The sequence below is a fragment of the Caloenas nicobarica genome, chromosome 2 (assembly GCF_036013445.1).
Source record: "Caloenas nicobarica isolate bCalNic1 chromosome 2, bCalNic1.hap1, whole genome shotgun sequence".
Classification (NCBI taxonomy): Eukaryota; Metazoa; Chordata; class Aves; order Columbiformes; family Columbidae; genus Caloenas; species Caloenas nicobarica.
Genome location: NC_088246.1, coordinates 159671980 through 159689104, shown reverse-complemented (window position 1 = coordinate 159689104; position 17125 = coordinate 159671980). Strand labels below are relative to the sequence as shown.

The 17125-nt window shown below is 41.5% G+C and overlaps 1 protein-coding gene across 3 annotated transcripts in view; it reads left to right on the top strand.

Moving 5' to 3' along the window:
* The window catches only part of COL22A1 (collagen type XXII alpha 1 chain), a 237834-nt gene that overhangs the window by 113094 nt on the left and 107615 nt on the right, over window positions 1–17125 (top strand). For all 3 annotated transcript variants that reach the window (XM_065627435.1, XM_065627434.1, XM_065627436.1), the window contains 2 exons: window positions 15237–15290; window positions 16851–16904. In XM_065627435.1, the coding sequence (XP_065483507.1) occupies window positions 15237–15290; window positions 16851–16904 (108 nt within the window). The remainder of the gene's footprint in view (window positions 1–15236; window positions 15291–16850; window positions 16905–17125) is intronic.

Below are 17125 nucleotides of genomic sequence, written 5' to 3'. Positions count from 1 at the left end.
TTTCCACTCTGACTGTCGTCTTTCAGCATTTGGAGTGTTTAATCCCTCTGGCATTAGATGTAGTCTGTCTTATTTCTACTTACAAATAAAATCATACAATCATTCTGGTTGGAAGAGACCCTCCATATCATTGAGTCCAGCCATAAAACTGTTTCACTTTACTTTTTTGCACACACTTATGTTATTAAACTGATTATTATGCCTGGCTAAATATCCAATTCTATAACATAATCACCATTTAGACAAGGTTCTTAGGGACATGGTTTAGTGCTAGGTTAGGTTATGGTTGGACTTGATGATCCTGAGGGTCTCTTCCAACTGAAACCATCCTATGAAAGGCAATGTTTTGTCTTTATTCTGTAGGTTGTTCAAATGGGTATTTGCTAGACCAGATGGCCTGGTCCTGCAAGGGTTTAAACACAAATCTTCAAACCTCTGTTGATTCAAGAGAAGTAGATGCAGGTGAGCAGTGAGGGCAGAAGGAACAGCTGTAGAGCATTTTTGAAGATGATTCAAGCAAGACGGGGTTTCAGTGACTCTTGATCAAAGTCAGGGAAATCACATTTGACAAGGGAGCTTCTGTAGAGTATGAGGTCTGCATTCCTGGGGCACAGCCATCCACATCAGCAGCCAGCCTGCCCTTCTAATGCCTCTGTACAAAGTTTAACATAGAGGCTTTAAGAAAACTTAGACCCTCGTCTTGCAAAGTACAAAATATTATGCAATGGTGCTGAGCTACCCTTCTATCATCCTAAAGGCTGATGATAGTGATAAGGCTCTGCAGGTTGGAAGGTGCTTGGAAAAGTGATGACTTTCGAGAGGATACAATGAAAATCTGTCAAACTCTGAGTGATATGGAGATATCAGTAGGAAATTATTTTTCACTGTTTCTTCTGTTGTAAAAGCTAGGGGGAAGCAAATCAAACTAGCTGATGGCAAGTTTAAAATGAACAAAATGAAATTGCTTTTCCTACAGTAGGTATGGGAGCTCCCCTTTGTGGTCTGCTCTGGAGGTTAAAATTGTGTGTTCTTAAAAAAGTACATATGAGTTAATTAAAGACAGACATCTGTAAACATCTAGTCAGTTCAGAGACATTTTGTCTGCTTCAGGATGTCAGTGAGTCTCTGCAAACTGTGATCGGTGAAAGCAAGACTTTAGGCTGGAGAAGTCTCCCATAAAGCTACTGTTGCAGATGAGAGAGGGTCTAGTTAGAACTTTGACCTGACTGCTGGTAGCTATTCTTAGACTTTTGTATAATTCTTGAGTATTCCTAACACCCTCATTGGCCAGGAGGGGACAGAAGTTTCCATAGTCTACATGGGGCTTGGGCTAACACTGTCTATAGCTGTTGAAGAACCGTAGGAAACATAAGAGAGGTGTCATGAAACAATTGGGTCAAGTGATCATTACCGTGATTTTTCCACAGGAAACCAATCTTTCAGAGGAGAAAACTCAAACCAGGAGAGCCCACCTTTGGCAGAGGTGGTGGGTGAAGGTTTCATTATGGTTTACACTGGGACTTCCCTCACTAATGTGTTTCCAAGAGTATCCAAGCTTTCCCTTTGTGCTTTCTCTGTTTCCTTTCATGCTAATAAGCACATATGCAGCAATGAATATGAGAAATAACTTTAGTAGATTACATCTATATTCTCCTGACAATGTTTTTTTCATGGTAATGACTTGCTCTGATAAAAATGCAGAAGGATTGTTATAGGATTTCTAACAAGAATGAAACCTCTGAAGTGGCTTGGCTTATTAGAGATGCAGTGACTGCAAGACCAAGCATAGAAGAGAAAAGCAGACAGATAGTTAAGGCTCTGGGCTAGGCTTAAAACTTGGCTCCAACAGATTTGCTGACCTTGAGCAAAGCAGTTAGTCTTTGTTCCTGTAAAATGAAGCTGGAGAACTTCTTTGCTTCCAAGCTTTGTGTATCTTGCCTGCTAGATCCATCAGACAAAGGTGTAGCTTTTTCTTCTCTCACTTTTCTTCCAAATTGGAGTCATTGCCATTTTTAGGGCTTCTGGAAAAGCTGTGGAAACCTACTCTGTTAGATATAGTCTATCCACACAAAGCCCTGTGCTGTCTTTGCCCCACAGCAGCTGAATATAAGAAAGGTCTGACCTGAAAGCCATGTAATATTTTTTACCCCAGTGCTGTACCATCAGCAGGGTTTACCAAATCAGCACGAGTAGAATGCCTCTGGGTTGGGGCCGGCTAGTAACCAGTAATTTGGGGTACAGGAAAAATGAGTGCAGATCTGCTTGCAAAATAAGCCTTGGGTATAGCTGGAGTCTGATTTTACATGCAGGTTTGACAGTATTTAAGAGATGCATTTTGGGACCAGAAGGGCTGTGTGGGTGACTTGGTTGCAGGTAAGGCTCAGGCTGGAAGTGGTATTCTAGACACATAGAGCTATAGTAATCATAGGATACTTTGGGTTGGAAAGGACCTTCAAAGCCCATCTAGTCCAAACCCCCTGCCATGAGCAGGGACATCTTCACCCAGACCAGGTTGCTCAGAGCCCTGTCCAGTCTGGCCTTGAATGTCTCCAGTGATGGGGCATCTACCACCTCTCTGGGCAACCTGAGCCAGTATTTTACCACCCACACTGTAAAAAAATTTCTTCCTCATGTCCAACATGAATCTCCCCTCCTTTAGTTTAAAACTATTACCCCTTGTCCTATAGCAACCAGCTCTTCTAAAAAGTCTGTACCCATTTTTCTTGTAGGCCCTTTTTAAGAACTGAAATGCCACAATAAGGTCTTGCTGGAACCTTATCTTCTCCAGGCTGAACAACCCCAACTCTCTCATCCTGTCCTCATGGAAGAGGTGTTTGGGAGTCAGGTCTCTGAGTGTCAGGGTGCAGCAAGGACCAGTTGTGCCCTACAGGAGATGAAGCTGGAAGTGATACCATGGCTGGCAGGGCAGGGACCTCACCAGCCAGGGTTTATCCTGGAACACCCCAGTGAGGGAGCATGGTGGGTCAGTGATGGTAGACAGCTTCAGCTGAGGGTCCGGATCACCAGACTGGTCTGCGGTGATGAATCAAGTCTAAGTTCAAGTCAGAAAGATGATTCTCCAAGTCACGGTCAGGATTAGCAGGGTACATGTCCAGGATGCTGCAGTGGAGTTCAAGTGAGGGCCAAAGGTAAGAGCTTAAAAACAGCTTCAGTTCAAAGGCGGTAACAACCATCTGAAATTCTGGAAGCAGGATGTGCTCTCTGAGCACTTATACGATGAGGAGCCTGAGCTTGAATGAACTAAGAATTAGTCCTTATTCCTGCAGCTTCCAAATAAAACCAAGTATCGCTCCAAGAGATCATGTATGTGTCCTTTTCACTGCTGAAACCTTGAGCCCGGGGCAGGGAAGGTGCTCCAGCGAGGCCTTGTCTGGGCTGCTGTGGTGTTCAGACATTGCCACCAACTACCAAAATTCTTAAATGCCACCCATGTTGCCCAGGGTTGCCAAGCTGAAGGGTGACCCTGAGAGCCTAGGTAAGCAGTGGGAGCCTTTGTGCATCAGCAGCCAGGTAGGTGGGCAGTGATCCTTCAGCCAGCACATCTTGACAGTAACAAAATGGGAAAATATCTCCAAGTTTAGAGATACTATTGAATTTGATATTTGAAATCGAAACAAAAAAACCCCAGCTATTCAGTAGTTGATATTCCTTGGAGACAGTGGCTGTTGAAACATTGTCTCCCTTATTATTTTTTTGTTCTGGGAATCATTTATCTCAGGAACCATCCTCAGCTACTAACTTAATCTGGTTAAGGTCCCTCACCACTTAAACTCTCAGTCCAGCACTTAAACATCTGTATAATAACACCTCATCTACTCTAACAGGCTGTCATGCAGCTCACTGGAGTATCTGTGATTTCTTTTATGAATCTTCTGATTAAAAGGTGAGGTGTATTAATGTTAGTGTCTGCTTTACCACTCCGAATATGTTTTGAATCCTTGTGTATGTGGGCAATTTTGGTCTGCACATTGAGTATTTTTGAGTTCTCTTAACTGTAGTTAAAGTAAATTCTGCACAGCTAAATAACCATGGTTTGGAGGAGTTCTTTTACTTAACAATAATTAGAGGGTTTTAGATAAATTCTGTGGTTTTCTGTGACCCAGAATAACAGCTGCAGATTGTAATAAACAACTCGAAGCCAGATCACATACTAATTGTGCATGGTGACAGCTTAATTCTCAGCAGTGCAAGAATACTAGTAACTTTGTCATTTTTTCTTCCATAAACTTGAAAACATTTCTTTATTTTCAGCATTGGCCTCTGGCTGGCAGGTACATTGCTGGTATATAATGACATCTACTGGCAACCAGAAGCTTGCAAAGTCCCCAGCACTTGTTTCTTTAGAGGATTTCACTGCCAAAATCCACTGTCAGTGTGGAAAGGAAGCAAGGGAGAGAGATTTGCCAACTTTGTGCTCCTTCTAATAAAAGAACTGGGGATGGGGAAACAGGTTTCCTTGATTCTGTCATTGATAACTGTTTGAATGCAAGATGCTCCTGAGAGTGATATTGCAGTGGATCGTATGGATTAGCTGCCTGTTAGGTGGAAAATGAAAAAGCTTTCCTAGCAGTCTGGAGCATGCACTCTGAAGTAGATCCTGAAGCTTAATGAATCTCAGAGAGCTGAAGCGTTACATGAGGCAAGTTGCTATCACTGGTCTATCAAAGGCATCTTAAGTGTTCCCTGTCCCTCTCCCTGCTACACATTTTCAAGTCTATCTAGTTAAGACAGATTTTCCTCTTTCTTCTGATCAAAGCTGTTGCCAGGCTGAGTTTTGTTGTTCATGGCTGAGAAGGTGCAGGTGCCTTGTTCATGGGCTCTCTGAAGGTGTAGGGTGAGGGGTAGGTGAGACCATGGCAGCAGACCATTACTTGCCCAGGTACAACCCTGGATATCTTTAATTTCCACTTTTGGATCTCTCAACCTTTTTTCTTAAGCAACACCTAGAGATTTTATATCTCCCAAAGTTTACAAGGTCTGTTGTCTCTGGCTTTGACAGAAAGATGGTGATTTGTGTCTCAGAACCTGCTGGGTAACAAACAGGAACACAGTAGCAAGTGCGAGATGATGAAAATCTGGGTTTTTTCCTGGCAAACGTGTATTTTTCCTGGCAAAACAGTGCATGGACCATTAGCGGTTGTTTTTTTTCAGCAGAATCTGATGCATTTGGTGTTGTAAGCAGGTTTGGGTCTCTGGAGACTCAGTTTCTATTTCTGATTCTGTATCATTGCATATATAGGAGATCTTGGACTTAGCTTTTCTCATTCTTGTACCCCAGTGTTCAAGTAAAATGAGAAGAATCATCATGATGTTTGTAAAGCACTCGAGCATCATCATTTTGTGAACAAATATGTCTGGTTGGACCAGAATGATTTTTAATTTTGGAAAATACTTGACTGAGCAGCCTGTTTGACAGTCAGCAGAATTGTATCACTGCAAGATATAAGTAGATGATGATAAGCCTTAAAGTAGGATGTTGTCCCCACTTTTGGCATGGTGTTTAAAGAGAGGTGTGGAGAGATGTTGCTCATGGCAGAGAGCAATGAGAAGAATGATCAGTGATTTTAGAAATTTAACCATCAGAGAGAGACCAAGGAATGGAGTGTGCAAGGAGGGGAGAAATCATGCATTAGATGATGTGATTAACCTCGAGGAAAAGCTTTCTACATATTTCAGTGAGGCACTGGAATAGAATCTAAGAGGTGAATATGGAATATCAGTAGCAGCAGATGTTTAAGAGCAAATCAGCACTGGAGCTTGGAGTACCCTGAGGCAGTACCCTTCTGCCCTAATGTGCACTTCTCAGAGCTACTGAAATTTTTGAGTGGTGTGTGGCGGTCTGAAGCATCCTTTCCCAAGTAACAAGTGATACGACGAGAGGAAATGGCTCCAAGTGGTGCCACGGGAGGTTTAAGTTGGTTATTAGAAATATTTCTTCATGGAAAGGTTGTCAGGCATTGGAACAGGCTGCCCAAGGAAATGGTGGAGTCACCATCCCTGGAGGGGTTTAAAAGATGCATAGATGATATTCTTAGGGATGTGGTTTGAAGGTAGACTTGACAGCAGTTGGACTTGATGATCTTAAAGGTCTTTTCGAACCAAAAGGATTCTATGACCAGGAACTTCCCAGAAACAGAGCAAAAGGAATTAACAGACTTTTCTCACAAGGAGAAATATTAACCTAGTATGTAGCAAATCACCCACAAGAATAGAACTATTTTCTGTGTGCTATTTATAGATGTAAGGACATCAATTAATCAGTGTCATGGTACAAGACTGGGTTACTTTTCTGCTTCATTGAACACATCCCCTCCAGCACTTAGCAAGCTGTTTGTCTGGTCCTGAGCTGTGGCAGATGCCAGGAAGGAGCATCAACTTGTACTTTGAGACAAGGAAGTTTTCAGAGAAGAGCTGTTTTGTTTTCCACATTTCAAAATATCTGAAAAATTTATCTTTAATTGAGAACCCTCTGGCCCTAACCATAAAACCAAGAAAAACTGGAATTTCGGTAACTATTGATCCTGATTCTGGGAATCCAACCCATTGTAGTCCAGTTTATTTCTCAGGTTATTCCTCTCTGTAGTGGGATAGTGGCACCAACTGATTCCAGTTATCTTCTACTTCCTATTCAGTTCGTTCAATCATAAATTGCTCTGCAAACAATTTGACTGTTTCTCAATTTACAGATTTCATCAGTTGATTGAGCAACTCTTCTAGCTGTTGAACAAAAGTATTTCAAATACTCCTGTTCTCCCTCTGTTGCAGAGGTAGATGGTTTCTCGAAGCAAGTACTCCGCATGGGGCAGTCTTGATCATAGGTGAACCAGCAGTTCAGCATTGTGAAAGGTGTCTCACTACCCCAGTTTTTCAGAAATTCTTTAAGTAGTGAGTGAGGGAGTGTCACGATGGGGATGCAAATAGTAGGAAGCTAATGAACAGGACCTTGGGTGCCAATTACAGGTTTGAATTCTTTAGGACATCTCCAGTCTATTCTGAAATCTACAATGACCTTGACCAGGTTATAGCTGCTTTCCAAATCAGTAGGTTCTGATGCATCTTATGTGCTGCAGTGCCAAGTTTGTGAGCGACCATGTGTCAAATTAACTGATACACGCTTATTGTTTTGCCTATTTTGATGCAAAGGTGGAGCATCAGGTTTCTTCAAAGAAAGATATCTGTTGATATTCCTCAAAAATTATACACCTGCCCTCCCCAGGAGAACATTCAATGACTAGAATCATAGGACGAAGAGTCGGAAGGGCCCTTCTGGTGTCCTAGTAGGGCCCATGATGTTCATTATAAGACTCAAGGGTTCAGAGGCCCTTGAAAAACAAGGTCTCCTGAATTTCTCCTGGGAAAGTACATTTTGGAGACTATTGACTTCTATGCAATACATTGAATAGTATCTTTAATGTGTTTGCAGTATAAAAAATGCCCACAACTATCATTCAACCAACTGTCTGTGTACTGGACTGGGTCTCCCAATAGACTAGCCAAACCTATGACTTCTACTGGCCCCTGTGAATCATGTCCACATGGGCTTTCTGTTTATTGAATCAGAATGTGATACAGAGCCAGCAGAGATTTTCTTCCTTTCTTTGAGTGAACTAAAGTAAACTCCAAGTTGAGATGAATATCTTACTTCTTGTGGAAGCAGAAGATAGTGCCAGTTTTGGTGTCAAATTTGCCAAGATAATAATAGGGTTTTAGCATCATTAAGCTAATAGAATCCTGCATCTGTGCATTGGAGAGTGGCAGTCATTTGTGCTACCTGTCTGGTCAGCAGCTTTCAAAAATGGAAGGGTGGTGTATATCCACTGCAGCTCTGCCTCTCAGTTGATCTGCACATCATCCCTGCCTTTTTATTAAAATCTCTGGCTTTGGCTTACCACTCTAAAAAAAGACATCCCCCCACAAAAAATAGAATATTTTTCAAGGAAAATTTATCTTGTCCAGCTGCTAGTGACAACCTTGTACAATCTCTTACACTTCAACCTCCTCAATCTGGTAGCTCCTAAATGGAAAAACAAACAAATAACCAAACCACTAAAAAAGAAAGATACTACATTCTGCCAGTCTCATGTGGTCTGTTGGAAGTGCTTTCAGTCATTTGAAGACCACACTCAACTTGTGACATCTCTTCTGTCCTCCTCTTTTCTCATCAAACAGTGAAAACTGTTTAGCATCTACCATGGATCAGCAGTAGGCTGCTTTCTCATGGTCTTCTAGTTTATTCTTTGTGAACATCAGGTTTCCAAGATAAATGCAGTCCAAAGAAACAGGACAAAGAAAGAATAAACTTATAGTTACGGCACTGACCTAGGACACAAGAAATCTGGAGTGAGTTTCCATCCTTGTTCCAGACTCTGTAACCTTCCATATGTCTTCTGCTCAATTGTACCTCTGACTCATCACCCTCATGACATGAAAGCAATATTACAGTTGCTATAACTTCCTTCTCATTTCACAGGGATGCTGTGAAGTTAATTAACAAAGAGAGAGGGGTGTGTTAATGGTGAAGTGGTAACACTGTGCAGTCCAATTTTGTTTCTGTTTCCATTTCATCTTGCCACTTTCGTTCTGTTTCTCTTCAGCTCTTGCTATTTTGTCTCCTGCCTTGGATACAGATGCCCTGGTTCACCCAGCTGTCTATATGTTGACTGTGTGATTCATGGGGTTCTGCTTGGCAGATTTTTGAAGGTCTCCAAATGACACCTTTATTGATGTTTTGTAACAGGGTTAGAAATTTTTATTTCATTTTAGGATTAGAAAAGTGGCACTTTTGTGTTAGATGTAGACCAGTTTGGAAGAGAAAATAAAGAGAATGTATAGAGTTGACCTTAGGATGATCTATCTTCTGTCATTTGCTCTGTAAGCTGAAGGAAAAGTCCAGTGAATTACTTGAATTTGACAGGCAAATGAGAATCTAACTATGTATTTTGGACTGATTTTCCCCCATTATTTTCTTGTTTAGTTCACTCTCATTTCCTCTAACGCAGGCCACAACCCAGAGTTTGAAGTAAAATATGTGATTATAGGCCACAGCTGTTCTCAAGTTGGAAGAAATATTTGTAAACTTGGCAGCTGCTTGAGGAGCTGCAAGTGGAGGAAAGAAACTTGGGTAGATTGCTTAAAAGCATTACTGAGGGATTATTCGTTTGTGTGCCTTTGATGTTTCCCTAGGATCAGGTATTATAATACTGAATTGTTCTATCTCTGTATCTTTCCATATATCTGCAGATCCCTTCTCCATTTTAGGTCTCTTTTCAAAGAAATTCTGCTAGGAGGCTGGATATGGCAAAATCCCTGTATTAGTTGTTCCCAATCTGTGGAAAAATATAATCTAACAATTAGGTTATCTGCTTTTAAATTCAATAGTTATCTCAATTCAGCCATCTGAGGGTCTACATGGCATGTAGATATAATTTGGTCACAGATCCATGTGCATAATGTTCAGGTGACTCTTTGGGGTAGTGAGGCTCAATATAACTCCAGTGAGATGAATCATTTGATAATGTGCAACAAATTAAAGTATATGTGCATATGTGAGCATGTAATGGAAGGTTTAAAAACCAAACCAAATTAAAAAAAAACCCTTCATGACCATGGAGGGATCACTAAGCTGGCATGATCTGGTGAATCTATGTGATGCTGGTATACCAGGAAGATATCTTTGCTCAAATGTAGACATAGTATAACGATGCTGATATACACAAGCTAATTAAGGAACCTATATGGGTGTGCCTATACTTCCCCAGCTCACCTCTGCATTTTGAATGGATGTTATGTTTGAAGCTGAGTGGTGCAACTTTCTTCATCACCCCAGTACTCCATGTGCTCCTGTAAGCCATGCTTTAACATCCCTCAAGAAGGACAGAAGTAGTGCTTAGACCTTGCTCTCTATCCTTTGATTGGGTCTGAACACCTCCATTCAAAAGTAAATACAAGCAAATTCAAAATTCTATACTTTTTACTGAATGCTGCCTAAACTTTTTTGCTTTAGCATGGCTCAGAAAACCTTTCTAATTTGCTTGCAGAATTTATATGAATTCCTTGAGGAAGGAAAAATGGAGTTTTCACAGGGATTTGTCTAGTACTACATCCTATGAGCTTGCAGTATTCAGTATTTTGGGAACCTTTTAAGCCAGGCTGTCATATTTGTTAATGCATTTCCTTGCAGGTACAACTAACTACACATACAAATTTTTGTCCACAAAACTATTGACCAATGAAGCAATAGGTTGCCCTACCTAAAGTGTAAAACTACTCCAGATAATGTAGGCTAAGCCTAAGGGAAGCTGCCTTAGCATCTATTCTCTGTTCCCCTTCTTATCAGTAGTCTCTTCTGACTTTACTGCTTCTTCCCATTTCACTGGTCCTTGTTACCTTCCTATTCTGGTCTAGAAAGGGACAGCCTTCCAACTTCAGATATCCATAAAGTAGATGGGTGGCAGCAGAAACGCGTGGCATAAACAAGATAGGTGCGGTTTACATGTCACCACCGGATTCTCATTGTGATGAAGCTGGGAACGCAGCCAGCCTGTGTGGACATGGTATTATTTTTATCTCTTTCAGTGGTACGACCAGGTTTGCCTTTGGTGCAAGGAATGTGATTGGCTTTTCTCCCCCAGCTCTTAATCCCAGCTGCTGAAGCCTCCCCGTTTTCCCACTATGGTGCCTGGATCCTTCAGCCCAGTGCACTTATCATGGAATCATTTTGGTTTGAAGAGACCCCCAAGATCTTTGAGTCCTGCAAACTGTGTCTGCCTGGCAGCTATTTCACCGGCCTGTGCTCTCTGCCTCTATTTCTTCGTAATATTTACACATTGTCTGCAATTTTAAACTGATATTTGGAATGTAGTAACCATCATTTAATGCTTATTCACACAGTATCATGCAAAGTGACCCAAGTAAGGAACAAACGCAATGTTGCTGTAATTCAAATAAATAATTGTAGAATAACAACTGGAAAGCAAAAAATGGCATTTGCAGAAATATGCAGCTACCTCTGTATACTCACAGTCTGTGTCAGTAAATCACTTCAGGGCTTGCAGTACCTGCCTGCCCTTCCTCGTTTGGCAGTATCTGCTTCCATGTGACTGACTGTGTTTCGCAGCTATTAAAAAAAAGAGTCCTCTGGTTGCTTTAGATCAGATGGCAGCTCGCCAAATCTAGGCTCTTTTGACAAATATTTTGTCAATGGTGAGCTAATGAACATGTTTATTCTCTTGCTAACTTTGGTGGAAACGTTCAGTCAAAGGCTACTGGCTGTGCAGCAGAGGATAAAACTAAACATAGGCAGCTGGATTTCCAGTGGGTAAGAAAAGGACAGCACGCCCAAGAGCCTGAAAAGGGGAAAGTAGTCAGGAAAATCTGCTGCCTTCCTTTTGAGCTCACTTGCTGAAGCTGTGACCTCCCCAGAAAATGCTCCTCTTGAACAATGTTATTTCAAGCTCCTGTGATGTCTGATTTCCTCTTCATCTAATTTTGTCATTTTCTAATCGCAACTTTCCCTGGATTTATAAAGTGGTTTCCAGGACAGATGTGCTGGCAGAGCCCCTCTGTCCACAAGTGCTAGAGAGAGAGGTGAGGTCTTTTGCTAACCCAACACACCCAACTGGAGGGGTTGAGGGGAGGGAACAGGCACCTTTTGGGTACAGCAGCATTTTCCCAGCACAATGCTTAGGATTTTATCTGATTTAAAAAATCTGGTGTACAAATGAAGAAGTGATCATTCTGCCATGCAGTTCATGAAGTTGGTTAGTTATAAAAAAAAAAGTAAAAAGGTTGCTTAGTGAAGTAAATTGCTCTGGCAACGTGACTCCATTCCAGTTATCTGCATCCTCAGTGTGAGTTCTGGCAGCTGGCTGTGAGTTAAGGGTGCGAGCTGTTGGTTGCTTTCCTGTCCCTGCCTGTCACCGCTCCTTTGGCACTGTGCAATCACAGCACTGCCGATGCTTTTCTGTTTTCCTGCTCTCTTCCACTCCTGCAGGCTATGCATTTTACTTCAGAAATGTGAGAGTTTTGACACAGGCACGACAATCTCTCCTTGTGATTTTATTGAGGTTCAAACAGCTACTGAATTTACTCTTAGCCTGGCAGGTTTTTCTGCTGAGGGACACAAAGCAGTGAGCCAGGGCTAATGGGGAGTCAGTGAAGGGAGAAGAAGTAGGACTCCTTTCCATTCCTTATCCTGGTGGAGTTCAGAGGAGGTTCCCCAGGAGGTGTTAAACCTGTCTAGGTTGCTTCTGCACAGTTTTCTTCTTGGGGAGGAACTGATAAAGCTGGTGGATACTCAAACATTTCCACTGCAAACTGGTAAAAGTCTCTAGCTTTGTTTCCAGTAAAGGGTCAGCTCTCTGATGGGCTGTTTGATGTGTGGCAGTGCTGGGCTTTGCTGGATCACATATTCCTGAGCACAGTGCACCCCGAAACCCTTGTCCCCTGCCTGGTGACTCTGGAGCTGATCATCAGGTGGCAGTTCAAGCTGACCAGCTGTTAAAGGAATTATCTTCTCACTAGGATTCTCTAAGTAGAGACTCAGGCATGGACTCCAGAAATTCTTCTTAAATAATATATTTGTAAAGCACAGTGTAGAGAGCAGCTTGAGCTGGTTGCTGCTGGAAGAGAGACCCCAAGCAAAGAAAACCCTTGGCAACTATACCCTTACAATCTAAGCTTCCCATCCCTTGTGTGTCAATTCGGGCCATTTATAAAATTAGAGTCTGAGGTCTCCCTGTTTTTCATTGGATCTCTTCATTTTCACCATGCAGGCCTTTTCTTATCTCTATAGGTGGTTTTACATATTATAACGACCAGACTGGATTTCAGTTCTAGGTGTCCAGCATTTGATATTTTGCACCTGCAGCTGGGAGGAAAAATAAGTCCTTGGCAATAACCAAAACATTCTTCTGTTTCCCGTCTTCTTTTAGGAATGTTATTCTGTTTATTTATGTCTGGGCATACAACTCCTGCTGACAATGAAAAGCTCCCTTATCTTCTTGCTTGAACAGACCCTGGGGTCTTCTTTGCTTAATGAGGCAGAAAGTTCAAAAGTTCACAGCTTGTGGCCTAAGCAAACTTACTTATGCTAAGTGAGTTATGCTAAGCAAATTCTATACAATCAGTTTCTAAACAAGTTCTACAGTTCCTAACATCAGCTGTGTCTGGCATATATGGTCACCAAGTGGGAGAGACTCCACAGTGCTTTCTTGCAAATGTCATAGAAACATAGAATAATTTTGATTGGAAGAGACCCTCAAGATCATCTAGTCCAACCCAACACTGTCACTAAACCGTGCCCCTAAGAACCTTATCTACACATCTTTTAAACTCCTCCAGGGATGGTGACTCAACCACTTCCCTGGGCAGCCTGTTCTAATGCTCAACAACCCTTTCCATGAAGAAATTTTTCCTAATATCCATTCAGTCTCTTGGCTGTGAGGGTCAACAGATCTGCTTCTGGGCAGCTGCTTGATAGCTGTTAAAAGGACAAAATCACACTGATTTAGTTAAATAAAAAATGCAAAAGGAAAAGCCTTTTTCCCTTCCTGGGATGCCATTGGCTTATGAGGCAAGTTGCCATTTGCATCTGGGAAGAGGAAGTTTTTAACAGCAAATTGGATAAACTCTGAGGAACTTGGTCTGAATTCACTGTTGATGGCGCTTTGAGTGGGAGGTTAGGCTAGATACCTTAGAGATCCTGTCCAGCATGAATGGCTCTATGAACACTGCATCAAACTTATTGACTGATGCTAGCATTAATTCATTCAGTTGTTCCAAAGAGTTGTTACCTCATAGAGGGGAAAAAAAAAAAAAAAGAAAAAGGCAAGAGAAAAAGCTGATTAACTTCGTTTATTTTGCATAGAAAAAATACTTTGCCATGGAACAGCAGTTCCTTCAGGTTATATTGACCTCTTAGAGCAAATGATTTCCTTAAAAATCACATCTGCTATTTGATGGGTTTTCTATCTCATTAGGGAGGTGCATCGCAAATTCTAGACAGAGTGCTTCATGAAGGTTTGGTTAGCAAGAAACGTAATTATAAAAGTATCTAATGACTTTAATTTGCATATACAGCACAGATACTTTCCAGATACTATCTTCTATTAACCTTTAAGTGCCAAATATACCTATAAATAAATAAGACTGGATTTTGTCTGACACTGACTGGAACCTTGCCCTGGGAATACATCCATCTAAGTCTGCTGGGCTACTCATGCAGGAAAAAATGGACATATATAAGATTGAGTGTGGCAGAATTTGGCCTGAATTTATCTGCATATTTAGGTTGTCCTTATGTATGTATACAGGCAACTTAAAGATATGTGCACCAATTGCTTAGCAACTTCACTGCTCTTTCAACAGGATTCTTCTATGTTATTAGCTTTTTTTACAAAAGCTGATGGGGAAAAAGCTCTAAGTTGCTTAGTCTTGCTTCCTGGCATGTCATTTGCCAGCAGTGCTAGTGGCTTTACATCCCACATATGGATGTCCACTGTTTTGGGTGGCAGAGGCACTTGTGCCAACATCTCTTATCAAATCCAGCAATGCTGGAACCTGGGTGCCATCAGTTGGAGCATGAACATGCAGGACAAACATTGTCACGCTGCTGGATCATGGCCAAGCATAATCCTGATCCATTCACAGAGCTTTGGCTGAAACCTAACTCTGAATCTTTAGAGAAGTTCTGTAAACTATGAGAAGTACTTATTGATAAAGTCTAAGTGGAGTGGATTCCAGAGTTACATTTTAGCCTAATTTTAGCCTAAAAAAACCCCACCAAAAGCGCCAATTTTTTTTTTCAAAAACTTCCACACCATTGGAAATTTGTCTGTGACAAATTTCAAGTCCCCATGCTTTGAAATGTGGCAAGAGGAAGTTTCCTCAGTGAATTGTTTTAGTGCTTCAGATACTTCTATTTAACCAGACTAGGTTTCTAGTCTTGCTCTTGGAAAAAGACTGGTTCTGGATGGTATGTACAAAAAGGGGGGGAGGGAGGGATCAGCCAGAGGAAGGCTCTTGAATGGAAAATTGAAAGTGAATCTGTTCAAATATGGGCAGGTTACAGGTGACTGAGAACAACATCGTTACAGCAAGGAGGAGAAGTTGACCGCAAATCTCAACAGATGATAACTGTGCTGTCTGAAATACACAAATATACCACTGGGTGGTATGACGTTTCATATGAGCTATTTTTTCCACTGGTGTTGTAGGGTGAAGAAGGGCTCCCTGGCTTTCCTGGACTGAAAGGGGATAAAGGAGAAAAAGTAAGTCCCAGTTTTTATTAATTACATTGTGAAAAGTTTCAGAGTTTATAAAGCTATTGTGGAAGGCTAAAGGAAACAGGCCATCTTCTGAGTCTTGTTTTACCTCTGTGTTTTCTTGTTTTGTGTTAGCAAGGTGCTAAGGAAAGGAGATTATGGTATCGCACTATTTTTTGGCAAAGTGCACCTTAAAATCTTTAAACCACTTGATGATGCTCAGCTACACTTGACAAACTTGTGGAGATCTCAAAGGCATGAACTTTGTCTAAACTTTGTAAAACTCTGAAACAGAATACAAGAGTGAAACAAAATAGAAGCTCAGTGCTAATGCCTCCACATACAAAACCAGCAGAGTTTCTTCAATATGAGACATGAAAGGCCAAATATCATCATGTCCTTTTTTGCAGTGAACATAAATAACTTTTAGACTGAGGTGGCATTTAGCTGCTTACTGTGTCATCATCTTAACAAAAAAATATTCTGCACTAAGCTTGCTCTGTTGACTAGTATTTACTTTGGACACATTTGTCAGAAATGCCTTAAACATCATTTGCAGGAGGGATTTTAGGAATTTTAATTTTTTTCCACCTCTTGTAAAATAACAAATGTTCATGATAGGAAGGCAAGACCCTCTACAAGTAATACGCAGCAAACCAGCTCAGTTTAATCATAGATTAGAATGGCGATTTGCTGTGCCCATGTCTGTTTCTCACTTGAGACTTATTTTACAATGCACTTATAAAGAAACTGCTGCAGTGCCTTGAAGCGAAAACACCAAGCCAGTTCCTTACCATGTGCATCAGCTTACCTGTTCTGTGTCTGTTCTCTTTCCATTCCCCATTTTTTCTTCAAATTGCCAGCTGCATGCAGCAAAACTTGCCTTTTCTCTGCATTTGCTGCAGTTCCTGTTAGCTGTGGTGCTGCCAACCTCAACATATTTAGTCCCATTCGTCCTGGTGCACAGGAAGGTTTAGAAAGCGGTTCCCATTTTTTGTTGTTTATTTGTTTTCTATGGCTTTGCACATTCACAGCTCTGAGACTCGCTTCTTGGTGGCCAGGGTAGTTCCTGAAGGCTGCTTGAGTTTTTCAAGGCTTCTCTTTGGTTTTAGGCTTGCTACTTATGTGCATAACAGCTGTACCTAGAGACTTCTGAGCTTTGGGGTGGATGCTATACAAGAATGGACTTAAAAAAATATATTAAAAACCGAGTGAGTATTTAGTGACAAAACAGCAGGTTTTTGAGACTATAGAATGGTGGACAGAGAGACTGAGGGGTGATGATATTAAGAGGGCTCAATGGTTAGGTGTCTAATTAGCTGCAGAGCTTTTATATTAATTTATTCTTAAATGAGTTAAGTGGCCTAGAGTGCCACAGCCAACAGCTCATCAATTTGCCATAGTGTGTTAATGTCAGCAGCAGCTCCTTTAGAGACTGTAAATAATAGATGTTTTCATTGAAATGATTCTCCACATTCCTTGTACTTATCTTGATGCCTTACGCATGTCCTTGCACTTGCAATGGGTGTTAATACTGTTTTGATGACAATCCTGTTTTCGTTACAGGGGTCCCTGGGCTCACCTGGCCTGCCTGGGAAGGATGGAGCAAAAGGAGAAGCCGTAAGCCTTTTTGTTCCTCCCACATAATCCTTGCTTTCAGTGCAAGGCAGGCAGTAGAAATCAATCTGTATTGAGTGGAATGTGTCTTGGGGATTTGTTTGTCCATTTGAGGAGCGGCAGAAACAAATGGCAGGAGGTTAATAGCCCCAGCACTCTCCCTCACACGTTTGCAGTGATGGCAAGTGTCATATGGATTAGCCACCGTGAGAGGCTCCCGGAGC